Source organism: Penicillium griseofulvum (assembly GCF_001561935.1).
Source record: "Penicillium griseofulvum strain PG3 chromosome Unknown contig_95, whole genome shotgun sequence".
NCBI classification, from domain to species: Eukaryota; Fungi; Ascomycota; class Eurotiomycetes; order Eurotiales; family Aspergillaceae; genus Penicillium; species Penicillium griseofulvum.
In genome coordinates this window covers 1,831,560-1,858,390 of record NW_024467454.1, presented here as the reverse complement: position 1 = coordinate 1,858,390, position 26,831 = coordinate 1,831,560, and the positions used below count along the sequence as shown (strand labels likewise).

General features: G+C 46.4%; 7 protein-coding genes across 7 annotated transcripts; 3 read left to right on the top strand and 4 right to left on the bottom strand.

Moving 5' to 3' along the window:
- Positions 1-332: 332 nt before the first annotated feature.
- Positions 333-3,476, bottom strand: PGRI_061640 (glycoside hydrolase family 71 protein; the record flags this gene model as incomplete). Its single annotated transcript, XM_040793878.1, has 1 exon — positions 333-3,476. The coding sequence occupies one exon, from the start codon at positions 3,474-3,476 to the stop codon at positions 333-335; it is 3,144 nt and encodes a 1,047-aa protein (XP_040648733.1).
- A 981-nt stretch (positions 3,477-4,457) lies between these two features.
- Positions 4,458-5,255, top strand: PGRI_061630 (uncharacterized protein; the record flags this gene model as incomplete). Its single annotated transcript, XM_040793877.1, has 1 exon — positions 4,458-5,255. One exon carries the CDS (start codon positions 4,458-4,460, stop codon positions 5,253-5,255), a length of 798 nt encoding a protein of 265 aa, XP_040648732.1.
- Positions 5,256-5,547: 292 nt separating this feature from the next.
- PGRI_061620 (DUF4246 domain-containing protein) lies at positions 5,548-7,602 on the bottom strand (the record flags this gene model as incomplete). Its single annotated transcript, XM_040793876.1, has 1 exon — positions 5,548-7,602. One exon carries the CDS (start codon positions 7,600-7,602, stop codon positions 5,548-5,550), a length of 2,055 nt encoding a protein of 684 aa, XP_040648731.1.
- Positions 7,603-10,332: 2,730 nt separating this feature from the next.
- Positions 10,333-11,874, bottom strand: PGRI_061610 (uncharacterized protein; the record flags this gene model as incomplete). The annotated part of the gene is made up of 1 exon (XM_040793875.1): positions 10,333-11,874. One exon carries the CDS (start codon positions 11,872-11,874, stop codon positions 10,333-10,335), a length of 1,542 nt encoding a protein of 513 aa, XP_040648730.1.
- Positions 11,875-12,917: 1,043 nt separating this feature from the next.
- PGRI_061600 (Alpha/beta hydrolase fold-1) lies at positions 12,918-14,400 on the top strand (the record flags this gene model as incomplete). Its single annotated transcript, XM_040793874.1, has 3 exons — positions 12,918-13,037; positions 13,103-13,277; positions 13,343-14,400. 3 exons carry the CDS (start codon positions 12,918-12,920, stop codon positions 14,398-14,400), a joined length of 1,353 nt encoding a protein of 450 aa, XP_040648729.1.
- Positions 14,401-19,244: 4,844 nt separating this feature from the next.
- On the bottom strand, positions 19,245-21,022 carry PGRI_061590 (uncharacterized protein; the record flags this gene model as incomplete). Its single annotated transcript, XM_040793873.1, has 3 exons — positions 19,245-19,697; positions 19,751-20,261; positions 20,328-21,022. 3 exons carry the CDS (start codon positions 21,020-21,022, stop codon positions 19,245-19,247), a joined length of 1,659 nt encoding a protein of 552 aa, XP_040648728.1.
- Positions 21,023-24,231: 3,209 nt separating this feature from the next.
- PGRI_061580 (uncharacterized protein) lies at positions 24,232-25,038 on the top strand (the record flags this gene model as incomplete). Its single annotated transcript, XM_040793872.1, has 3 exons — positions 24,232-24,349; positions 24,403-24,784; positions 24,837-25,038. 3 exons carry the CDS (start codon positions 24,232-24,234, stop codon positions 25,036-25,038), a joined length of 702 nt encoding a protein of 233 aa, XP_040648727.1.
- Between the last annotated feature and the right edge of the window lie 1,793 nt (positions 25,039-26,831).

Below are 26,831 nucleotides of genomic sequence, written 5' to 3'. Positions count from 1 at the left end.
TTGAAGTAAAAGTTCGCCAGTTGGCGATAAATATCCGCATCCGCATCATGAATGTTTTCTCCAAGTACCATACACTATAAAGAGAATAGAATAGGTTTCAAAGTTGGTTAGTTTTGGTGGGAAAATCGGGGGGTAAAGACTTGGTAATAGGGTCTGTATGGTAAGTATTAATTTTCCCCGAACAAGCTTAGTCTGTACGCATTCGCGGATAAAAACGGGAGATCAACACGCCTGGGGTGCCTGGCTAGGCGCTCCGAAATAAGGGGAAACGGCACCTGATAACAAGACATTGAAGTTGGGATGCATTGACTATCTATATTGTCTATAAAAACTCAACGTCTCAAGCACTTTTTCACGATGGAATGAAGTTGATTCGTCTTGCCTTCAAATACATGTCCAAACGCCTTTATCTCAGCGCTTTTCATGTTGCGCCGTGAATTAGACATAGCACTGTATTGAATGCCCCCCAATGATTCATCACTAATTCTGCCAACCGACGAACCAGAGCTGAAGCCCAACATCATACCAAGAATCATCACCGGGGCACTCTCGGGGTTCTGCACAATACTGTAGATATCAAGGGCTTCGTTTGCGATGGTCCCAGTCAAGGCAAGTATTGCATCAAGACCTTTGATGACATTTCCAAGCCCCGAAATTGGGCCAAGGAAAGGAATAGCCATAAATACACCACCAAGAATTCTCAGAATAAGTTCTTTCTTTTCTTCAGCGGCAACTTTCTCACCGATGGCGACAACATTGTATACACGATCGACCATCTCACTTAGCGCAAATACAGCGGTAGAGATGGTCTGAACAACATCATCTATCACACCGTCAAAGCTTCCAGATATAATACTCATCTGGGTAATAGAGATTGAGAGTTGGAGGTTGGGGATATTTGGCAGAGCCTTTCTCATGATCTCCCGTGGGTCTGGGATACTGATTTCTTTGGCTCGAACGGGAAATCCCTGCCACCAAATGCATCTATCCGGTGATGCTGCAGTCAGATCGCATGAAGGCCTGCTCCCATAGTAAGGCTCCTGTTTCTGACCAAGGAACAAGCCACCATCGAGTACTACCCAGTCTGGCTCCACGCCAGTTTCGGCAGTAAGATTCCCATAGAAGCCTTCCCGGTCCATGATGTCGTAGTAGATGATGTGTGTCTGGGATGATGATCCAAGATACTCATTTGGACAGCTTTCTCTTGAACCATTTCTGGTTAACGTGCTATACGTACATTCGAAAAACCGATTGCCCACGCCACTGGGCTCCGAAGCAATCCTGCTGACGTTCATGAAATACATGAGCTGAGGCTGAACCTGGTCTATCATATATTTTGAGTACCACTTGAAGTCTTCATCGTAGTTGGCTTCATGGATAAGGTCTGTATAGTTGGCCAAGGTAGCCTCCAGCTCCCCATACAGTGCACCCAGCGTGTAGAATTGAATACAGTAAGGATCCAAGTCGTCAATGTCTGCTTCCAGCGCATCAAGAGATGAGTAGTTGATGCTGAAATCGCAAGGGAAAGTGCCGGCGCACTCATCACTTTCCCCGTCCGAATATCCACAGGGATCATCTTCAGGGATCATGTTCAAGCATACCGGCAAAGGACAATAGTCTCTGGTACAGGAAAAGCTGCAAAGGCCGTTATCATTGGCCTCTGATGCCCAGCCGATGATGGAAGTGTTTTGAGCTGGAGGATTGATCAAAGGGCCCGTGGCTGTGCAAGTGCAATTATAAATAGGGCAATAGCCGTAGTTACAACCAAAGCTGCAGAGACCAGTCATTTCACCCTCTCCAGTGCCTGCGACACATGCGTCAGGAGTGAACGGAGAAACCTTCGGAATCGTTAGTGGAACCTCGACAGTTCCACAGGCAGTTGGCGGGCAATAGCCGTAGTTACAGGTGAACGAACAGAGACCAGCATAATTAGCATTTTTGCCTGCAGCTGGATAGCCGATGATACCTGTAGATTGGGGTAATGTTGGCTGAGGTCCTCTCTTGGTGCACACGCACGCCCCAACAGGACAGTATCCCAAGCTACAGGCAAATCCACAAAGTCCGTTGAAATCCCCCATTCCCCATCCGGAAATACAGACTTGCTTGACAAGGTCAGGAGATGTTCCAGCGAGCGAGTTTCCCATGGTGTAACCAACCCATGCATTCCAATTTTCGACTTCGCTACCCTCAGAACATCCACTGCTGATGTCATTGCCTTCGACTGTGAGCAAACCACTTGGGGAAGTCACGCTCAGTATCACGCCTCCGGAGTGACCGGCAAAAGAGACGCTTCCATGATAGACACCAACATTACCACTAGGGGTGTTGGTCCAGGTTGCGCCAAGGTTCACGCCATCCACGGTAACAGAGATATCTCCAGGTTGTGACAGCAGTGCTGAATAGAAGATCTTATCTTGCATCACATCTTTGGGCCAATACTCCAGCTGCAGCTGCGAGGCGGTATTAGCGGTGGTGCCGCCATCGGCGCACGCACCTGCTGCATTCAAACGATACCACGCCACAAGGCCCTCGCTACCTGAGGTGGTGTTACCAAACTTGTAGAGGTCAATGAGGTAGGGCAAGAATTGTCTCCAGCCGCTATGATCAAAGCTTTCAACATAGTTGTAAGGGGCATTCCCTGTTTCAAACGCCGTGTACATCGAATCGGCCAGTGGATTGTGGTAATCAACAGTGGGACCGATGTAGTGACTCTCCCCAAAGTCGTTCCAAGAGATGATCTCGATAAATTCCGGGGCTAGGTAGAGCGCTTGCTCCCACCGCGTATACCACAGATCATCACCACGCCAGAGCCAATTCTTATTATACCCAGGCATGTTTGTGAAGAACCACGGCGAAATTGGCATCATGTATGCCTTCTTGTCCAGGTATTGCATATAAGAGGCGTCAACATAGGTGTTCATATCATTCGGACCATTTGGCCACGCAGCCCAGCTAAACAGCCCGTCTGCAACGCCGTCTCCCAAGGCCATAGCAGCTTTGGCCCCAACTGACGACCAATCCGGAACAAAGAAGAACGACATCTCTGATTTGATATCCACCCAATCATCGGCATTGCCGGGTCCTTCAAATGTCGAGACTAGTGGATCTTCACCGTGGAAGTAATAGGTGTCAAGGGCGACATATCGCACCAAAAGAGCAAGCACGTCATCTTTATCCCAAGGTCCATTTCCTGCATAGTCGAACGAGAAGAAAAGCGAGAACCCGAGGTTTTGAGCCGCTAACCAAGCAGTGGGCATGGAAGTGGAGGTGGTGTCTTCTCCAGCGGCAATATTCAAAGCAAATGCGTCAATGTGAGCATCCTGCGCGAGCTTGATCTCATTTTCCCAGTCCGAGAGTTCATACCCGGCCGTGTTCGACACCATGAAATGAGCGAACACTGCACGGGAATAGACCCGGGGGTAGAACAGGCATGATATCAGAAGGATATAGCGCCACCATGGGAATGAGGAAGACATTTTGCCCAAGTATGGTACGAGTTTGAACAGCGTCCAAACTGTAAAGATAGAAGAAAAGAATGTGTTTGGAAATGGCTATGTCTCGTAGAGAAGATACCAAAGAAGAAAAGGAATGTGACTGACTAGGGAGGCAAGCTTCAAATGCTATCTTGTCATTGACAAGTAATAGTGATTTGTCAATTTTTGCCCTGTCTAGATCATTTGCTGAACTAGTTTTCCGCCGGAGTAATCTCCCAATGAGCCCAGATATTAGCTGGTGTCTTTGATGGTCGTGCCGTGATTCCGAAGCGAAATTACTTCCTGATCACAAGGGAATCCTTCCCACCCCTAGGCTACATAATTCTCCGCCTGGGATACAATAGATCTACTTAGTGCAATATGAACAAGTGTACAAACTGTTGATTGGTTTGCCTAGATCGCATATAGAAGTCAATGCTACATTGGCCAGGGATAAGCCTCGCCAACGTTTGTCTTGGCGTTCGCAAACATCCCCATAAAAAGACGCAATTTCCGATGTACAGTAGTTTATGGGACTAGATCAGATAGGCGTTAAGCTACCCACTGAACCCCTGGGATGTGGTCGGGTTGAATTGCCTAGGTAGCAGTCCAGTAGGCGCGATAAATGAGGCTAATTCTTAGCGCACTCCTTAGTGTAGATAATCAAATACCAGATTGTTACACCTCTCTGTAATATTCATACTCAACAGGATGGGTACAATCCTTTTGCTAATTATATTTGATGCATTCAAATAATTGTAATTTATCAGTGTCGCTTTCCTTGATTCCACTCCTACTCATTCGAAGTTGATAGACACCACTCCTTTGTCGACCATCCATTCTAGCTCTACATACTACTAGGTATCAATCATTATACCTACATTCTTTGCGTTGCCGTCCATATACCTCCTTGCTGTCAGCTAAGCCTCCACTACATCCTTCTTTTTCCAATTGGGCTTCGCAGTCCATCTTTGCTCCGTCAACATGAAGGCATTCGGGATTCTCCTCTTCATACTTCTGTCACTTTTTGATCTTGGCCAAGGATCCAAGCTTGCTGGCTCTAGCGAAATGCTCGCCATGTACAACGCATATGTGTTGGACTTTCTCAAGAACGGAGCAGCACGTACTTTGGGACCGAACCTTGATCATGAGTCATTGGTTGACTTCGGGACCTTTGTGTCGAGGATCTATGTGAATGCAAAGCTCCCTCGAGATGGGGTTTTCTTGAGCAAAACCCCAGAATACAGCCAGGATACATTGGGCCAAATCAACCAATTCTTGAGAAAGAAGGACCAATACGCCACAGATGAACTGCTACGAAAGGGCGATTCCGGGGAGGGTAATCATGAAACCATGCTACAGCGGCTCACTGATATAGTGAAGTCCACCCGGGGTAGCGACGCGTCGGGCTTCTCAGAAGCGTGGAAACTCCACCTGCCCGAATTCAAGCGAGCTTTGGCAGGTACCCAAGGAGCGCGGCTGAGTGACATGTTCAAGCAAAGTCTGAAGCCATTGTTTGAGAAAGAATATCCTGGGAAGACTCTGAAGTCTTCGTCGTTTCCTGTGATGGACACGGACGTTAGATTCGATCGCGAGAACTGGGGAATGACCTTGACGGCCAATGATGAACCAGAAACCATGGCTCAGAAATATAAGACTTGGTATGTTGGTCTCAGAGAGGATAAAAGTTGGAAGGCGAGGTCTTACATCTCGCATCAAAAGATTACCACCTCTATCGGTCGGAGTTTGACTATGTTGGATAGCTTAGATAGCTGTGATTAGAAGGTATTGCAGATGAGATAGGTGTTTAACGGCGGCTTAAATACTGGCCTCTTTGGGATACATGTATGATTGTTAATTGTCTATTATACAGATTTGAACTCGTATCTACATGGTCGCTTTGTATTACCTTCAAATTCACCTAGATCCATTATACAGAATTGAGCAATAGAAGTATCTGCCAAATGATACTATAGGACTGGGTGTGGCTTGGGTAGGTATTTGAAATGATAGTATTCTAAAGATTGATAGATTGTTTTATACATGTAGTTGCTGAGTGCTTTAGCTGCTAGCATCAATCTGTATCGTCCGGCCATCGCCAAACTAGATAATCTTCCGTATAGTTGTGCAACATATGTCCTTTTTCGAGAAAAGCCTTGCTAATATTGTCTCTCTCCTGCCCCATTTGGTTCCGAACCTCAACCGCCTGTGCGAATGCAGTTGAAGTATCCTTCCGTGCGTTTTCCATTGATTGTGACGTGCCAACCCAGGTCGGGTCCTGTGGGGGCACATTTCGAGTCGAGCAGATTCGATAATGCGGGTCTACCAACCACAAAGTTACAAATCGAAGGTAGCCTGACCGAGATGGATCTGCGAGACTGAAAGGTTCAACCTTGGATCGCAGTGTATTTGGCCAAGCAAGTAACTGTCCGGTCGGTGAAATCGGGATAGACCCCATGGTCTGTAGAGCCTTTGGGAAACAACCACCATTTCCATCTCCGTAATCCCAGGGGAGAACATCAAAAAGTCGATCCATTGCAGGATACTTTCTGTTATTGAAGTGAGAGTTATCTATCAATGTCTCCTGTTGAAATGACACCTTTGCACCTTTGATGTTGTGCATATCGAAATAGCATATAGCCGTAGAGACGATATGCTCGTTGAGAATACCGGCAACGTTGTGATGGGAATCACCACCGTACAGGGGCTTTTCAGGGGTCAATTCGATAGTTGACACTCGAGCAATGATTTGCAGACCCTGAAATTGATCTTGAAGAGATATAGAATAGTACTGATGATCTGGATCGGGAGGTGGGGGAGGCTCATCGGGCTCAATGCGTTTGGGCATGATAGCGCGGCCTGTATTTTCACCCGTCTTCCATTCATCGTATGTGAAGGAGATTCCCGGATCAACCCCTTTCGCGGAGCATAGCCGTTCCCATTTAGCGATGACTAGTTTTTTCAGCTCTTTGGAAGAATCCCATTGCCATGGCTCCATACTAGCGACAAGGTCATGGTACCCACTGTCAGGCCATAAGCGGTATCGCCTCTCAGGATCAGGGAGATTGAGATATTCTTTGACTCGCGATTGAACATCAAGCCATTCTTCATCTGTTGCTTTGACTAGGTCGTAATATAAATCTGGATACTCCTCCGAACCTTCAGTCTGGAAGTCATAAGTCCTGATTCGAATTGGTGTTCGACCTTGGTCCCCAAAAATCAGCATTTCATTCCATGGCTGTATGGCGGCCGAAATGAGCCCCTCGAGCGCTTTGTATATGCCCCTTTCCTTTGGATGCACACCATTGACATAAGAGGTAATTCTTGCTCCTCCTTGCTCGTCAAAGATAACCTCAGAAGGAAGACATTGAAAGGTGTTTGACCAGTATCTATGCTTTGACCCATCCCGGTAATCCGAACTGTTCCTTTCATGTCTCTCTTTCAGATGCATCTCATTATGCCTGTCGGACGGTTTCTCGGGAATCGGAACAACTTGGGATTGTGATAGTCTCCAGGACGCAGGTCTCTCCAGGTCAATTGTGCCACCATCGATGAGGACTGGAGTGCGCCCATAAACGAGAGGATACATAAAAGGGTCAACTACATGCCGAACTGGGCTCTCAGAATCACTCGCATGAGTATCATCGGAGGTAGAAGACGAAACAGGTGTCAGTTTCGAAAAAAGCGGCGACATGGATTGGCGAAGCTCTTGTAGCAGATTGTCAGGAACTTGAGATTTGATGACTCGTGAGTCTGCATCAAACACAGCAACGTAGCCCGTGCGTTTGAAATCAGACGCTTTGTCTCGTAGCTCCCTTACACACCACTGCCATGAGGGTTCATCGAGATCAAAGACTGAATCGGCGTGCTGATGCCATTCTTCCAGTGTCTGGGGGTCCTCGCACTTGTTTTCCCAGCCTGGCTGCTCTGTGACATACGACATGAACTGCAGCATGCAAAGTTCTCGCAGAAACAACTGGGGAGTTTGTCTCCAATCAGCGATCCCATGCGCAAAGCGATTGTCTTTTGGCTGCTCATAGTGCAGAGGTACACCATTGAAGCCAGGGACTCGCAAAGGGCCTGCCCCGCTGTTGTCTAACTTTACAGTTGGAAAGTCCGTCTCTGTCATCTGCAAGTGGCAGCGAAATGAAGAGAAGGGGCTTCGGGTGGGTCTAGCGAGACTAAGTAGTCGGGGATGGAAGTGCAGCCGTTGGATCATGGACATTGAGAAATTGTGATAGCTGTCAACTTGAGGATTCTTCCATGAGAGGTGAGCGACAATAATGAGAGAGATGTAAGATAGATAGTTGTAAGATTCCAAGGGGGCGCCAAGACGGTAATTTTGATACAGGATGTGGACAGGTATCTCGGGATCTCGGAACTTCCGGCGGAGACTAGGCTGGTCTTAGCGCGGATGTGAAGCTTGTCTGTGGCTTATTAGCTCTGTTTGCGAGATACACAAATTATTCGCTTCACTGACCACACACGGAGTTCCGCGGAAAATTAATAACGAGCATTGTCAGTGGCGTCAAGGCGAAATTAAGTCGGAAATTGCCCGAAAAATAGTTCACTATCAACAGATCCATGTTGGATCATTCTTTCCATATCTACCCCTATGAAAAGTGCTGAATGGAAGATTTCATCTTAACTAAATCCCACTGTTGAGCAACACCCAGAGCTGCGTTAAAAATGCAATCAATTTCAATCCTTGTTTTCACCTTTCTACTGGTTATAGAGGGACTCTTTTCCTCGGTATCCGCTTCTTGCTTCCCCAGCGCTCAGAATCAAACTATTGGATTCTTCAGTAGTGCGCCTCTGGCCTATGGGTACACTCATTTATCGCCATCTGAATGTGCCAATGAGTGTGACAGTTTAAGCACCTGCCAGGCGTGGCTCTTTGTCGTCAATGCGAATGAATGCCAGTTCTATCGTGCAGCTCCTGTGTCACAGGCAAAGAGTCCAGGTTTCATCTTGGGATCGTGTGATACAAATAGCACCCGACTGAATGCATCGACATCAAAAGCACCTCAACCAACTTCGTCCTCCTCCGTGGTACATGGCTCGCATACAGCCCAGTCCTCCTCATCCAAAGTACGGCCCTCCCGTCTGTTAACACAACTCTGTCTTTGGGGATTTATTCCTAACAGACAATCCAGATTCCAGGACAGAAAACTCATCTGAACAAGCACAAGCGTGGTCATCATTATCGTCATCATGGACAAGACTAGTATATCTAGGGCGTCTACGGGTAGATGGTTGTTCCATGGCTCGATGTTCACGCCTGATGTTTTGGCCTGGGTTTTTACTTTCACACTTTTGTTTAAAGTATGGAGCTATATTTGATATTTAAGTGTACTTAATACTTGGATGCATATGCTGCCAAGAACGCGAGGTCCGGGCCTCAATGCACATCTAGCGAACCCCTGTGAAACTCATCTGTGTCCGACAGCTGGCGATAGCTCTTGAGAGGAAATTCGCGTTCCCAGACCACATCTTCTTTCCCGTCGAGCTCTCTCGGTAAACAATTTTCTACGGAACCATTTTGGTATTATATTCATACAAATTTTCTCTGCCCATAGACTCTAGAATTTACCATGTGTAAGCCCATACATGTGAAATACATCTGTTCAGACCGGATTACTGATCTGAGAGCCTTTCTCTTTCTAGTCTAGCAAAGCAAAACAATACAGATTGTTGAATCTTACCACAAGTCACTTGAATGATGTCCATAGTACGGAGTAGCAAAAGCTTAAAGGCTCTGTTGCTTTCATACTATTCACAATACAACCTACATATTGGCATCACTCCCTTAATCTACCCTGTAGACTCAAATAGGTTATTAACTCGGGGAGCTCGTTATTGATCTGATCTCACGGTCTGTTAATCCTCGGCCTTTTATGCTGCTGCAAGAGGATGATTGCCACTATACAGCACGTCCCCGCAAGCTAAGATTCATCACCCGCCAAGCCAGGAAGTTGCCTATTTTGGTATCATGAATAGCTTCAGGTTTACATTGGAGTCAATGAATATGCATCCCTAGGGGTGACTAGGAATTCCCTCTATAGAGACTTGTCGTCGCCTTTGGACAAGCCCAGGGTTGTGAGGTATAGCACCGGCTTGCTTTCTTGCTTGCTCGCGTAGCATTGTTTCGTTCGTTTGCTTGCATGCATGCATCCTATCTCAAGGGAACCCACAGATCAAAGTTTTTATCACTGTCAACTCTTTCTTTGTGTAGATCCTGCAGTATCTGCAACTCGCAGATCTCTTTATGCTGATTTCATCGCTCGACATCTCTTTTATGTCTATAATCTAGACGTATCTCCAACTGTTGGAGTCGGGGATCTTCATCTCTCGGGATCATCGTGATCATCATGATCATATCTCTCATTACCTTCCTCATCTACATCGTCAATCCTCGGGATAATCAGTCACCATGGCTAATCGATATGGCATCTCGGAACCCGAGTTCTCCAACTTGGTCCCTAATCGCAAAGGGAAATCAAACTTCTTCAGTCAAGCTAGAAGTAGGAGCCTAGAAGCGAAGACAAGAATCTAACTTCATGTACACGGAGAAAAAGAAGCCCATTATCATCAGCGATTTGTCTATCTAATGATATGGTATGCTCTTTTCACAATTCCCTCCGCACTGTTACAACCTGCCCCTGGACTGGCGAGTTACACACTAGGCCAAAAAGACCACTATACCTGAGCATTATGCTCAGATATTCCAGGCTCCGATATATATATAGTGCATGACGTGACACGCACTCACTTTTTCCTGATAAAATACTGACAATTATATTGCTTTTCTTCAGACAGTCTACTCTCCATAATTTTACATGATAAGCCTCCATGTCTGTTACACCATGAGAGACTCGACATGCGCCTCCTCCCGCGCGCAGAACACATACGTAATATCCAACCGAGTGACAGACCTTCCACTGACGACTTGTTCCCAAGACAAATTCTCGATCCTCTGCGACATAGCAACTTGTTCCATGCTGTGTATCATCGGTCCTTCTCCAAACCCGCCCTCTTCAATCTCGATTACCCGCTCAACCACCCTGGCAGCAGAGATGCTATCCCAAACCGCCTCCCGTATCGGTTGCTGTCGCAGTATACTCAAGACCTCACGTCGGAAAATGGGATGTCTGCATTTGACACCGATTATGTAGAGCACGGGAACAATTCCGATCTCCGGTGTAAAGGTCGGAGTTGACGACCCTGAATACCGCTCATGCGCCGCTGCTACATCGCTTGCCAAGGCAATGCATTGCTGGAACTGGGGCAGGAAGTTGTCATAGTTCATTTCCCTGCCAGGCCCGTGACTACTGAGGAGAATCCATGCGATAGTGTGTTGTAAGCGCAGCAGTGAGATGAGCCGGTAAGTTTCAGAATCTCTTTCATAAGAGCTGCTCGGTTGGAGTATGTTTTCGAAGAGACCCGACCACATTTCCAACTGTCGGAGAACAACATCCTTAAGTGACGAATGTGATGGCAACGTCTTATCAATCAGGGCCATTTGCTCCGTGTTGCGCAGTCTCATTACTCGAGCGAGGAGGACCTGGAGGTAGTCGGCAGCTTGATCGAGGGACCAAATGGTGCCGTCGAAGGGAGAAAGCTGGGACATAAATGTCTCTTCCATGTCGGCTGGAGCCCAGTCGACCAGAAACGTTGCGGCCTGCATATCGAGACGGCGGATCTGTCTTGTGACCTGGCAGATAATTGTGTGGACCCCTGAGAGTTTGGCATCGTTGGCACTGTTGTTGTACAGTATAGACTTGTCAATGTTGCGTGATAGCTCCACACCTCCGCGCAAGTGCTTCACTGCCTGTACGTAGTTGCCCGCCAGGTGATCGAAGCAAGTGAAGAGATAGCAAGCCAGAAGGGTAACGGCTGTTGATTGAGTACTATTACTATCCTGGCTTAGAAGAAGCTGAATGGCCCGATTATAGTGAAGCAAGGGAGCCTTATCCGGTGGCCAGTCTTTCAAGGATTGGCCTTGATGTGCACAGTCGCTAGAACCGCGATCCAAATAGTTTCTGTGGACCAAGGCTAGAGCAATAGCGGCATACCGCACTGATGGTACTGTTTGCGAGAAGAATATTAGAGTTTTCCGCCATGATTCGCAGGGGTGGTATTCATTCAGATGCTTTATCGAAATGCATTCGAAAAAGCACATTGCTTCTGCCTGGACTGGCCCAGTTACTGGTAAGATCATGAAGGATCCGAGATTTTGCAAACTGAGGCCATGGTATTTCTCATGTAATTGTTTCGGCTGATATGCACTGGTTGTGGTGCAATGGTGGTGACTGTCGCAGATCTCTGCTCTGTCGGCATCTTTGTGGTAATACTGACTTGATTCAATCTTGGTCGCCTGGAGATTGAAGGCGAGGGTCATTTCACCATACCCATCACAGGTGCGACCTGTGGATTGGCATTTCAAGCATGAAGGCTGAGATAGATCGCATTTTACTCGTCTTATCCTAAGAAGTACACCGAGATTGAGTTAGTTCTCAAGTCTCTTAACGCAGCCAATCACTTTGTAACGATAAACGGAGTTAAGTCTCACTTGCAAGTCTTACAGCCTAGTCTTGACTTTGGGGCGAACTTGCGACGCTTTCTTCGCCAAGCTTGATTGGCGGTCCTGGTGTTCTCGTCCATCACGTTGTTGTTAGCGGGTCAAGATTCGCAGTATGCACCGTTTCAAGTTGAGGGCAGTCCAGGAGCCACCACGGCCTCTAAGCCGCCAATTGCAGACAGGACTGGCTTGGAGCAGCAACTTAGATAGGGTACTGATCGAATTTCAAGAGGATCATCTATTCGTCTGTTCGTATACCAGTGGGGAAATCATGTCCCACATTTTTTGTGATGCAAACTTGAATATAAAAGGATGGATGGTAGTGAAAAAAGAAGATCGGACAAAGGCCGGAGGGCTCTAAACTCATCATTATAAATCCTGAGTGTGACTAGTGCGTATGATAAATAGAACCTTGATTGGTTAGTTCGTACAGGCGGGCCGCCAAGAAACGATAGTTCCCACTTGTGGAGAAACTCCGACGAGCTTAAAGATAAAGTGTGGGGACAATACAAAATATCTTACCACTAGACCATAACAGAAATCAACCTTGTTAAGCTTGGTCACAGCCTAGCGGGGTCATATCTGCCGTTCGATAAATCAACCGGGATTCTCTTAATATAGACTGGTGGGTATCGCGATATTCATTAGCTAGCTCGTACAAGTGGAGGGCCAAGAAGGTGCGCGCGACAGGTATCATAGGAGGAACACGGCAGCCTAAGGAGCTGGGCAATTGAGATCGACAAACTGGATTGTCAAATCTCTGAGGAAATTCAATTGGTATAAATAGTTCCCTCGTATCGCAATTATGCCAGCTGCAATAATCAAAGTTGTCCTTTTCTTAGAAGTACCATAAGAGGAACTCCATGGGAAACCTCCTAGGGTTAACAATGAAACGACTTGTGAATGCGGTCATTCTTTTCATAAGCTTGGGATGCAAAGCCCATAGTTGGCATGATCCGGGCATGGCCTATGGATTTGACAATGTAAGTCATGGGCACCGCTGAGCCACATGCTCTAAGACTTTCAGTTTTTCTGACTAGCTATCCAGATCGAACCTTCATCCAACCTCACCTGGACACCATGCTTCGATGATTTCACATGCTCTAGACTGGAAGTTCCTTTGGATTATTCAAACAGAGATCTTGGCACGACATCAATCGCCTTCATCAAACTGGCTGGCAAGAATGCTACTGTCGGGTCCCCAAGCATTGTACTCATCCCCGGTAAGATCTCGACCAGATCAGCCATGTTATCTGAAACCCATGTGACTGGACTGACACTTCATCAGGTGGTCCGGGTGGTTCTGGTATTGACCTCGTCCTCACATACCGGACCCTTACGGGGCAAATTTTCGGAGAGCAGTACAACTTCGTCTCCTTTGACCCTCGTGGTGTGAACAACAGCGAGTTAATCCTCGACTGCTTTTCGGGAAATACAGAAGCAAGATTAGCCTTCAATCGACTGCACAGTACAGGCGCCACCAACGTCTCATCAACATCGCTTGAGGAACAGTACTATTCAAGCTCTATCTACGGGGAGTGGTGCAACGATGCTGTCAAGAACAAGTTGCGTAATGGGTATTATGTGACTACACCGGCCGTCGCCCAGGATTTGCTCACATTTACGGAAGCCGAGGCCCAGGTGGCCGGTCAATCACCACTAGACGCCAAATTGTGGTGTTATGGCATCAGTTACGGCACTGTCATAGGAAGCACTTTCGCTTCAATGTTTCCTGGCCGAGTTGGAAGAATGATACTCGATGGTGTTGTGAACGCAGAGCAATATTACAACAATGACTGGCGAGACAACGTCGATCAGATGGACGAGGCAATGGAAAGTTTCTCGAGTTTCTGCCACTCCGCAGGTCCTGAAAAGTGCTCCTTCTGGGGACCCACGCCAGCGCACATCACGACCAGAATGGACGGCATCATTCATCACCTTCAGAACCATCCGGTGCCGGTGAGCGGAGTCCAAAGTCGAGACCTGCCGACACTGGTCACATATTCAGATCTGAAGGCTCTTTTCCTGAGCAGTATCTACACCCCACTGGCGAAATTCCCACTCATGGCGGACATCCTACACCAACTCGAGCGTGGGAATGTATCTGCACTTGTGGGAATGTTTGATGGGTTGAATTCTACGTCTGATGCCCGTCTCGCCATCCAGTGCGCAGATTCGTACCGGAGAAATGGGCTTACTACCATTGAAGAATTCAAGAGATACGTCGAGTACACTATTTCCAAGAGCAAGTATATCGGTGATATATATCCTATCTTCTTGGAAACCATCTTGTGTAGATCATTCCGACCGCAGTTGCCTGATAGCATGGTGGTTCAAGGTGGGTAGTCCTCTTTTTGTTTCTTCTTTTTCCACATTCTCCCCATCATTGGAAAATAAAAATATTCCTTGGAAGCAATGCCTAACCAGTTTCCTTTCTATGCAGGCCCAATAAGTGCACTCGACAAGCCTACATCCTTCCCGATCCTATTTGCGAGCAATACCATAGACCCTATAACGCCCTTGAAATCGTATGCTTTGGCCAATTGTCCTGCTGTCTGGGATGTTGCTAATTGACTTTACCTGTTCTCAGGGCGCGCAAGATGTCTTCTCGGTTCGCTGGATCGGTACTTCTATTACAAGAAGCCGTTGGTGTAAGTTGCTACCAAATCTCAGTCACATAACCATCAACAAGAGCCTAGGCTTACCTGCGGGGTGTTTCTTTGGATACAGCATACAGTTATCAACCAGGGGGCCTCAGACTGTTACTTTGGACATGTTCAGGCATACCTCCAAGGCATAGTTCCATCGTCCAGCATTACTTGCCCGCAGCAACACATACCTTTTATAGATGATCCCATTTGAAGATTGTCAAAGCCAAAGAGAAGGGGCTTTCTAAGTTTCGGGAAAGAATTGGCTATAGCCACCACAGTACTTGATAGTCTTTAGCACTACGGACATGGCTGTTCTATGCGTCAGACTGGGAGTTAGGGGGTAGATATATTGTGTTTGAATAAAGTGTTCATTTAGATGGATGGCATTCATTATATACATATTCTTCGGGTCGTCATCTATTTGCTACGTAGTTGGAATATTTTTCTAGCCAACATTGAACTTAAACTAAAACTAAATATCTGACAGAAATCTAGCTGTGCGACAATTTGTATTTTTAGGCAAATGTAACTCTTCCAACTAATATAATGTCATGAAGTAGCAATTTCAACAGACAAACTGATAAATGAACTTTTCCAAGTGTGGGATTTCGAATCTCATAGTCCGATGGTATTCCGGGTAAATTATACTCCACTCTTGAGTTGTGTGGGGGATCGCCCTTTCGGGACAAAATCGTGGAGTGTATGAGGCCAGAGCCCACCAGCACCTGTTCCCATAACAGCAATGTTAAATTACTTCAGTGGATATACAACAAACCTCGGCATTTTTGCCAAGCAATGCGTCATTTCAGAATTTTCATACAAGATTGACCGCCTATCTGACCGCCTGTTTTCAGTAATAAAACTTTTCAACTTTGGAAGGGTCGCCCCTGTCCTGACTAATAAAAACCCGGCCCGGCGTCACTGATCATCACCTGATGATTGTATAATCATTAGGCCCGGCCCGGCTTGTGGCTGCACGGCTGAGATGCCCTCCAGGGCTGATTTCTATTCTAGAAGGCTCGTTGCCTTGGCATGTGCAAAGCCACCAGCTGAGACCTCTGTTTTGGACAGAGGCAGGTTAGTTAATTCAGAATTTTCACGCAAGATTTTCTGTGTAAGAATTTTATGCAAGCCGCATACGTATTAACCAACTATGAAATAAAGTTTTTGACGCAAACGGCATCAAAGTCGCAATACATAATTAATCTTTGTCTATTGCACAGTGTAACTTTACTAATGTAGGTAGGTATCCAAATGTTCTTTATTCTGGCCTCAAAGCCATGACTCTTCAATATTATTAGTGATATATAACTTTTTACTCGAGGATCTTAGCGTTGCCCTGAGGCAACGATCGAGTATCAACACTTGATAAATTAAACAATGCTCGCTATTTCCAAAACAAAACCCAAAATGCATCATGCTCAAGCCCAGTGAAGCAATTCCCGGCCTCTAGCCTTGAACTTCGAGACCATGAATCCTGGACTGCAATTTGACTCCCAGTCCTCGTCGAACCCTGAGTCGGGGTTGTGTGGGTTGGATGTTTGCTTTGTGAGACCGAGGCCTTGTGATTCGGCATCGAAATCGCCACAGGAACAGGTCAAGGTTGTTCTGGCTCCTGGTGTGGTGCAAGGGCAAGGGCCCAAGTTGCGATTGCATGGGACGCACTTGTAGTATGCCCGACTGCCGGCGTCATTGGAGCCTGACGTTGTTGATACGCGCACTCCGGGGAGTCCACATTGTTGGCACTTCCGGCCTTGTGAGGAGCGGTTGAGTTGGAGAGTCATTGTGAAAGATGGGGGACTCTGGGTCATTGACTAATGAATGTATTAGTGACTGTCCGGTATGGGGAGACAGGAGACGATAGTACTCACATATGACTGTAGTATAGTGGAATGAGAAGTATCCTGAGATAGTAATAGAAGCTTGGAATTCAATGTTGTTCTCAAGTCCGGGGAACAAGTCCCCTTATAAAGAATTTGCGGGGGATATCCACGGGTAGATCATTATAACGCCATCTGGACCAAGTCTGACTCTGGTGCAAATATGAGACCAAAGTTCTAACCAACCATTGTCGCGATCTTCATTGAAATCACGTAAAATAACGTAAAACCATGGGATTCTAGACTCGAATTTGTTCATAAAACGTAAGGAACGTCTGAATCGAGTTAGTATGTCCCCGAAGCAAACCGAGTTTTTAGGTAATATCCCGCAAATGGATCAAGTGACCCCTGGGAAACGTTTACGTTTCTCGTCTTTAATTAGCTACTCTATTTACAGAAATTGCAATGAAGTCATTGCCACAGGAGGCTTGAGGCATTATTATCCAATTCGTTGCTCGGCCCGAACGTTCCCCGCATTTTTCGCCATTTCGCTCTTCTCAGGTGACCTAAGCAAACTCAACAAACAAAGCACGTCAACCACATGATTTGAGAATTTTCTCAACATTTCCCCTTACCTATACATAGAAAAAAAAGGAGAGAGCTTGGCATTTTGTCTGAACCAGTAAGCGATCGCCAAACATGCTCGTGAGCTCGTCAAACACGCTCGTGAGCTTGCAAAAACAGCCATTGAACAGAGATTTTTTTTCGGTGGCGAGGATGGTCATAGTTCGGAGGGAAATGACGATTCATCAACCCCCTTTCCCGGTTCCCAAGCTTGGTCAGGACCGGATAGCCTGGAATTATTTACAGATCGGGAAAATTGTTCCGCCTTCAGTCCGGTACATTATTGTAAAGCTACTTTTTTTATGTACATAGCTCTCAAAGATCTAATTGCCACACATTATTTTTTTATAGAATATTTTGTAGAGAATTACTATTTCTGTATCATGAACTATGCGAACTATCTATAGAATTGGGGCGATACTAATGTGTTCATAGGTACCCTCATTGCGAATTATATTGCGGGCAGAATCTGGCCAGGCGGTAATAGACTGCCGTGCTCCCGCCAAGCCTGTGAAATGCCTATTCGGGTAAAGTAAGAAACCTCAGCATCGTGACTTGTTGTCACCATTGAGGCTGCCGAGGAAGAGAGCACAGATCTTTTAGCTCCAAGTTTTATTTTTCATTTAAAACAACCTCCCTTTCTTCTCTCTTGCATACCCTACCTCTTCGTTGATATACCCTTTCATAATTCAATCTACTGATACTTTATCAAAATATCACCATCTTTACAAGGCATGGATGTACCTTCTCACAGTGGCTGAGTCACAGGAGGTTTCCAAGCCCAAGCTCACTGATCTGGCCCCTCTTAGCGTGGAACCAATTGGGAGCTCTGGAACCAAATGATGGAATTCACTTTCAACGCCAAGGCCTTCCATACTGGGAGGGTCACTTGGGCCAAGCCTTGGCCTCAGATCTGATGATCTCAGTCACTACAAGATACATCTCATCGTTAAAGACCTTTAATGGGTCTTACCTAGACACATGTCCTAGCAGTCATCGCTGTGATAGGAGAAGATTGGAACATACACATCATTCTGCAGAAAATGTGCAGAAACACGTAGCCTTATGAAATCCCTCACTGCAGGTTCGACAGCTCACTTTAGATGAGCCCTCCCGAGGTCCCGAGGCCCGAGATCATATTTTGCTTACATGAGATACTCTTGGCTTCAGAACCAGAACTGCCAATATTTCTCTACTTCCGTGAGAATAACAAGCCCTGCTTGCTACCCTTGGATATATGTATGTGTATGGAACCAAATGCCCCGCTTGGGGTTGGGGTTCAATGTTGTTAGCTCAACTTCTTTTCCCAGAGTTGTGGGACATTACATTCACCAGGACTTGCTGATCGTGGTAAACCGACTTACACGACAGCATACACTGGGACCTCCGAAATATTGGGCCAAACCAAAGTACCTAGATAAATCTCCCTATATACTGCCTTCTATATTCTGCCAGTTCTACTAGTCTAAAACTCCGATATAGTTAGCTTCTATACACGTGATATAAGGCTGTGATGCTGGTAGAAAAGTTATACAAAATTCACTTGCACAAATGAAGCCTTTTCGCTTTTTTTTTACCGTCGGCCTATTTAAACAGAATGATATCTGAGAAGACTATTAAATATACCACTAAGTACAGACCACCGTATTCTAGCTTGATATTCAGGAGTTATCTGCGCAACCTCGTGGCAAAATGCCAAATCCATTCTGCCCAATTATATTCTTACACTGATAGACAGCAGTCATTCTAGAACGTTGAGTTTGATGTTCTTCCTACTCGATCTAGCTATTATGGGAGGTTCCAGGATGTTACTGTTGATAAATATCAATTACATCTGACAATAGGCCAAAGAGGAGAGAAGAAGGAGTGATTCTCTACCACAAGCAGAAGCTCATTAAGTAATACATAGTGTTGGATGATCTCATCTCCCATTGTTTCCAAGGTTGCTTGCATGCTAAGCAGCTTGTTTGTCAGAAGCAGGGTAAAGCTATACCCTGCTTATTGCTAAATTGAACAATAATGATTGTTCTGCCTCTTCCTCCACTTTGCCAGTAACCGTATAGATAACTAAGTAACTCGTAGCCCGGGGGAGTTTTCAATTATCCTGGTGGTACGGGCGATTGTTGACCCAGGTCTTGCCAGTAGTCCAATCCCACCAAAGGCCGCTAGCCCGAATCCCGTTGTTGATATACTGATTCCCACAGCCTGAAAGGAACGGCTTGTCAAAGTCGTCCTTGAAGTTGGCGGCCTGGTAGAACTGTACTGTCTTGTCAGGGTCGCCTTCACAGATCGGCCCGCACCAGTATGGGCGTTCGTCCCATCCGTAAGGATGGAGGATGTCCTCCTTCCTAGAGTATTTCCAGCTAGGGTCGGCAATGGGTTTACTGATATCGCACACGGGGATAGTCCAGAGGCCTTCCATGGTCGCACCCTCCGTGTAAATGTTTGTGTCCTTTGCAAGCATACCACCAATGTGATCGGTAAAGGTCGACTGGGTGTAGTTGTTTCCAGCAGCCCTCCAGGACTTGAGAGAAGAAGTGATGGCATCCTATAGATAGGTTAGTATATCGGGTGTGCTATACAAGTTTCTGGATCACATACCTGTGGCTTGAGCTTCTTCCAGAATGGCCCGCTACCACTCTCTTGTTCCAACCGAGGAGATGGGCCCATGCGGTCAGATCCCCAGGGCCTAGAAACCCAGCCCTGGCGCTTCCTTGTTGACCCGGCCTCCTTCTGCCAGAAGTATAGGTACCAGGCACGGCCATCCTCACAGATATAATTGTCGTCGGGTGGAGATATACCTGAGCCGAAGCCCTGGCCGTCGCCGCATGCTCCACCGCCGATAATGAACACACGTTGCATGCGCCACATAGAGTTGATCATCATTGACTGCATAACAGAGATCAGCAAATCCTGAGCTTGGCCCTTCTGCAGTCCCGGATAGTTGACCCAGGCTCCACCCTGAAGGTACTTGCGGATATCATCGCTAGATGGTCCGTATCCATGACCGTACATCAACTCGTTGTTGATGCCAATGAATGATTTAGCAATCGCAGCTACTGCTTGCGCCATCATGTGGCCGAGGTTGCTCTGAGTAACGTCGGTCGAGTCTCTACACAGAGGTAGGTTAGTAATAGTAAGAGTCAGAGATCTCTCTCTCCGACACAGAGGAACTTACATCGAGGAAAGAGCATTATTGCCTGCATTCACTCCACCAGTAACTAAGGCCGAAGACGCTGCCGCAATGGCGGGGAAAGCACCGAGGGTGAAAACAGGCGCAGCCAAACCACCGGCAATAAAGGCAACCACAGTAGAGAGGATATTCAGGAGCTGCTTCAAGAGCGTTCCATCCCAGTTATTCTCGTCGTACCAGAAGTTGTTCACGATCTCATCGTTCTCCATAGCCGCGACGACGGCAGGGATATTGAACGACTGCTCTAGACCGACGAAGAAGCCGTGGATATTGTTGAGCGCCTGCAGCACATAGTACGCCTCCTCGGTGTTGTTACCGAGGGAGTTAAGCTTGGTATTGTCACAAATGGGGATATCGCAGTTTCCATCGTTGCCGTTGTTCTGGCACGACCAGCCGGGCTGGCCTAGTGCGTACTGACCGAAAGCACCGGCGAAACCGTGTGGATTGCTCGCCCGCCTCTCAGCATTCACGGTCCACCATTTGTCAAGCCAGGCGTCGGTATCGGCCTGGTTCCATTTATCGACGCTGGGGTTCTCCGTGTACTGCGAAACTGGGCCACAGGGGTCCTGCAGCTGTCGGCGGAGGTTTGCGAAGTATGAGGGGCCATGGGGGACAGCGGTTGCCTGGAGGACAACCGCTGCCCATGCACTCATAGAGAGCAAACGAGATGCGAAAATCATCTCACTGTAGCACACTGGGATTGTAGCTCTGACAAGTTCTGATGCGAAAAATGAGTCTTCTAGTCATTTCGAAGGTATATATATGTCTTGATGACTGCCGCTATCAAGAATCAGGAAAGTGGATTTGGCATACGGTCGATAATCTCCTTGTTCTTTGGCAGGCTATACGAAATATGCAGCAAAATTAGCATTTTCCAAAAGGGCACATTGTGCAAGGATGAGCAAGAAAGTATGCCAATCATATGCTTTTCTGATGCAGCTTAGAATATGAATAGAGTGCTGTCTCGGGAGATCCACTCTCCATTTTATATTCTTCATGCTCAATAATCTCTGTCTTACGTACGTAGAATCGGGGCCTAGGTACTTAGTAGTGGTGGTTAATCGCCATTACAGTCAACCTTGTTAACTCCAATTTTAGCTAGATACCGAGGTACTTATTCAGGGATGTATAACATCGTTCAGAGCATATCAAATTACAGAACCTCGACAAAGTTGTGGGAGGTGCCTCGGTTAAACAGATTTTAGAGGCGTCGTCGATGGTACCAATTTCGTCCAGTTCTGTCTAAGCTAACCTCTTAATGTCCCGTGGTGGAGGATCTATTTTGCAGCGGTTTTGGAAGGTCGGCATGAACCAGCCGATTGGCCGATTGTATCTAGAAAAATACCTCCAATATATAGAAAGAAATAGGGGCCAAAAGACACTGTAGAAGAGAAATCATGCGAAGCAGGGGGTTGAATGTTCTTCTTACTGGTCCGGACCATATGTGTTTGGATTGAAGGATAAATTTACTGCCCGGGTTCTCAATACTTATAGAGATGTAACGATACTCTTAAGAACTATGTACAGGTCACCAATTGAATTCTGAAAGCTTCTCGATCATGGTTTCAGCCCCACAAGGTATGACTGCTTATCTCTTCCTAGGGCCAATCTATGTTCTTAACAATAGGTATGACAACAGGTAGATATTAGTATAAAACTATGTGACTGGCTAGTTAAACCCCGCAGGAGGATCCAACCCGTCGTAAGTGCGGCTTTAAAAAAAAACTCTGAACCCTAACACAACCTGAGAATATGATTTTCCTAATTCGGTTATGCCAAGACTCAAAATCTGCTGATTCACTACAACAATTACCTTAATCAATATGTAAATTCCCGATGTTGTTTGCACTGTCGAGGTTGATCTATGGGCCGGAAGCACAAAGAAAACTCACTCATACTCAAGGAAGCGATGCAGCAGCCGTATCGCATGCGAACTAAGCGAATTAAGATATATACCTGGAAGAATCTTCAACATCACTTGTACTTGCATCAATGCAAATAAACGCTCGGCAAATAATGCTCTATAATATTATCCTTGTTAAGTGCCGCTAAATTCCAATCGTGCACAAAGTTATACATACTCCATCACTCTAATGTCAAGTGAGCTTGTAGTAGGATACATTTATTCCACTCACTGCTCTCATGGCGTAGAAAATGGGACCTTCTGTGGCTGTTTCTTAGAGGAAATATCAGTACAGAATAGCCTATGCCAAGGGTTGGTTCTCAAAAACTACTCTGCAGAATGTCAGTAATTCCAGTCCGGATCGTCGACTTCCAGATCGGCGTATAAATCCTATCCCATCTCTTCAGTTCAGAAGAAAGGAAGAGGTTGGTCATACAATCACAATGATATCGGAGCCATTGGTGCCGTATCGTCTGACCTTTGAGTGGTGGCTAAAGGGTAGAGTATAATCATATGCAAAATAATGGCCTTTAGGACCTTCAGTTGATCGGCTAGGAAAGGAAAGGCGGCAAGAGGGCAGTTTCTGAATGACATGAAGTCAAAAAAACACAAAAACATACAACAGTGAGGATTCGCTGGTGGTCACCCACCCAACTACTAACTCACCGGCGTGTGGCTTAAGTACGGCTGAGCGGACGGGAAGCCCTGTTTTCCACACCCTATGGTCGTATGTGCTTGATTGTGTATGGAAGAGGATTATAGAGTAGAGTTCGTTCGGAATCAATTAGTCGTTCGTGATAGGGGACGATAACAGGGCGCAGAGTGAAGAATATGCATTGGGTGGCTAAGGCTGGGGAAGGAAGTAAAAGAGAGAGTGCGAGAGAGAAGAAACACTAAGAGAGAGGAAGGACGAAAAAACAGGCATTGTTGGCCTGGATAAACAGGCAACAACATAGGTCACATGACCGAGGCTCCATCAGTTCGGAGTTGTCCAAGCGGGTTGAGAACGGTGCACGTGCGCTATAGATAGGGTGGAAATCAGTGGGAATAACCCAAGCTGCGAGATACACAGCATACATACTCCGTATTGCATGACCTGTTCCACGTCAAAACGGCACTTACCCAACTACCTTACAGGTATATTACTCTATACGGTTAATCCTCGTGGATCCTTGAATAATAAGTGGCAAGGAAATCTGTCCTACAGCGAGTGTGGGTAATAAAAGGTAAGAACTGATAACGAACGAATTAAGAACGGGCAGTCCGTAGGGAGTCGTACAAACGGGGTAAAAGGCGTAGCTGAAACGAGATTTAATATATATACCGGGGCTGATAAAACGGAAATACTATGTTCCATATAAGCCATATACTAACAGCTTATTAAATTTGACCTGATTGGTTCATTTCGAGATCCAACTAACCAAATCGTGGACAAGGATGCGGGAAAATTACAGCAAATTTTACCACTAGACAACAAAAAGCCTCGGTTTCTATTTAGTGCCCAGGGCCATATCCTAGTCTGCCAACGCCCCACCCCCCAGGGGATGTCGATTTCTCAGGACTGCTACATGTGTATATGTACTATTGTCTCCATATCATTCATCAGGCCACTCCTTTCGGTCCAAAAGAATCCGGGCCAGGCTCTTTCATCCATCCTCGGCATCTTGTAGGTTCTACAAGTGTGAGGGGAGCTAATACTTGTGTATGGATCGATTAGAATCGACTTGTACCCAAGGGCATTTAGAACAATCTGGGCCTATAACTGTGGGAAATGATACAGCCAATTTTACCACTAGACCACAAGAAAAAGCCTCGGTTCCTGTTTATGGCCTAGCGGGGGGCCATATCCTAGTCTGATCTGAGACTGCTTATTGACTTAGGGCCCATGGGAGATCATTGAGTTATGGGAGAGGGGCCACATAAAATCGACAATTCCCAGTCTTATTCTTTTTTTCTTACTTGGTCCTCTCTCTCATAAACTTCATAATGAGCGAATTACCTGACTACGTGCTTGATTCAGACGCGGTCCTTAAGGACATCAGTGCAGCCTGGCGCCATGGCAATCCTCCGGATTACTCTAAGACAAGAGCCTTTTATGAAAAAAGTACCCCTCCTCTTGTTCCTAGTCATCTCAATTCTATTACTTACATCATATAGCTAAGACAAAGACCCACGAACCCGGCAGTCTCCCTTTCCTGGTTGAGAATCTCGTGAAGAATTGGGAAATCGAAGCCTCCTTCAAGACAAACCTATCCGACTGGCGTACCATAGATCACGATGTATACACAGTTTCCGTGAATGGTGGTGAACGACGTACAGGTCACCATATGTTAGAAGTGGGGACTTATAACGCTCTCTTGACCGCGAGCCAGTATTACGATCCTGCACACAACGATTTCAACGATTCGCACAAGTCATTCAAGCGGATGATGCCAACGTTTGCTTGGGAGGTTCTTGAAGTATACTCTGGTCCTCCCGTTGTTGCCTTCCGGTGGAGACATTGGGGAGAGATGAAGAATGATTACGTGGGAAACAACAGGTATCTTGTCACTGCTTTCCATGATTATTTGGTTACATGCTTACAATCCTAGCTCCGGTGAAAAGGTCAAGATTGAAGCGCACGGTGGCCCGATTGATATTGAAGGAGTTGTAGTAGCCAAGGTCAACGATAAACTACAGGTACAGAGTCTTGATATCTGGTATGACCCTATGGCGATGTTTCGCCAAATTAGCAAAGAGGGCCAGATAAGCAGCGAGGGTAGCGGTAGCGGGTGTCCATTTGTGCAGGGTTAGAAACTTAGCCAAACCTGTTCAGTTATAGAAATTGTTACACAGAGACGCGGATAATCGTCGCGGAATTGGAAAACCTTCGCGTGTGCCAGTAACTAAGAGTGACACGTTAATAGTGCTATGTGCATAGCTGTATAAGGAGGTAGGCTCGGTTCTTAGGTAGGGACCCGTATAGCGTTCTCGTGTGCTTGTATATGGCTGGCAGCGTATCCTACGAAGGTGACCGCCATTTTAGGACTACTAATTCTCTTCCTGATTGGGTGTATTTTCCTTTCCAAATAATATTCTTCTTCCATGATATATTCGAATGTTTGGCACAAGAATTCACTAGATCAGAAGGAACAGGATGGGAGGGTAGCTATCCAAGGGTCAGGAAGCAGACGGAGAGGATAGTACAGCTTTTACTGCTATTAACCGATGACCAGGGAAGACAAGGAGGACAGGAGGAGGGGTAAACTAAATACAGTCCTGGTTACAAAATATGGCCACTACAATCTCCATAAGCGTTGAACTTTCTGGCGTAGTGGGCGCTAAGCTCGCGGTGACAGATGATACTATCTTGGTGTTCTTTTTTTGATATATTGATGGAATGTGTACTTAGTACTCCGTACAGATTGGCGGATATTTTGTATGCGGGGTAGCCCCTGTACGCCTTGGCTTGGCCCTCTAGCCTTGGAAGTTTAGAAGTGGACTTCGATAACCAGAACAGACCCTTGCGAAATCAGGTCTGACGTGAGCCTCTTTGCCATTGGAGCCATCTTATCACAAAACGGTCACATCACCATTATCATCTCCCGGTCGCCGACAAAAGGAGAAAGCAATTAGACTGAAAGCGAGCTGCATGGGGTCGTATATGCATTATATTATGTTACGCAAGCTGATCTGATATCCAACAGTCTCAGCCTCAACAGGCTGCATTTGGTAGTAACTCAGCTCAGCCATGCTGCAGCGCAGCCTTGGATAATTTTGATTGGTCCGCAAGGCTCTCATTTATGTAGCTCGGGCGCAGCTCAACCTTATTAAAGAGAGGGGAAGTGCAACGGCTCAATGGTGGTAGTTGAAGAATTTCCTACGTTCTTTTTTTTCTTTTCCAATTTGAACCTCTACAAGAACGACAACACACATCAACCCATCACTTTACCCACCTGCATATCAATATGAAACCTGCAATACACAAAACACCTGCAAATCTCTCTCATCCAGGTACGAGCCATCAACGGATTCCGAGGGCCAACCCTAGAGAGATCCATGATAGCGGTGTTCTATCGGCTATTATCAGCTTTGTCGAGCACAACCGCCAACAGATCTGGCACCAAACTGGCATGAAAGGCGGCTGGGAAGGCTGGCTGCAGGCCGAACTGGCCAGAGTCATTGCCCACTCGAGTCCATATCTTGTTGAAAGAGAACAACACGTATTCCAAAACCCAAGCCAGTCCATCGACCTTTGGTGCAAACATCGCACGGAATTTTACGATCCAAAAACCAACCCCCACCCATCCCAGCGCCACAAGAGAATTGGTGTCGAGTTGAAATGCGGAGGAGAACATCAGGATTTCTTTAGCAACATCGTGGCAAGCTTTCAGGGGCGAGTGATAGCCGACATAAACAAAATTATGGCGGGGATAAACCCTCATGTAACTGGCCAGTCCGGAGCTCGGGTATATGCAGTCGGTGTTACCGCCGATGTCGATGATTTGTATGGGTATGAAAGCGTCGCGAGAACTGGAACGCAGGCTCGTTACTGGCAATCGCCGCCGTTGCAAAACACAGACTCTCTTTACGTGATATGGTGGCAC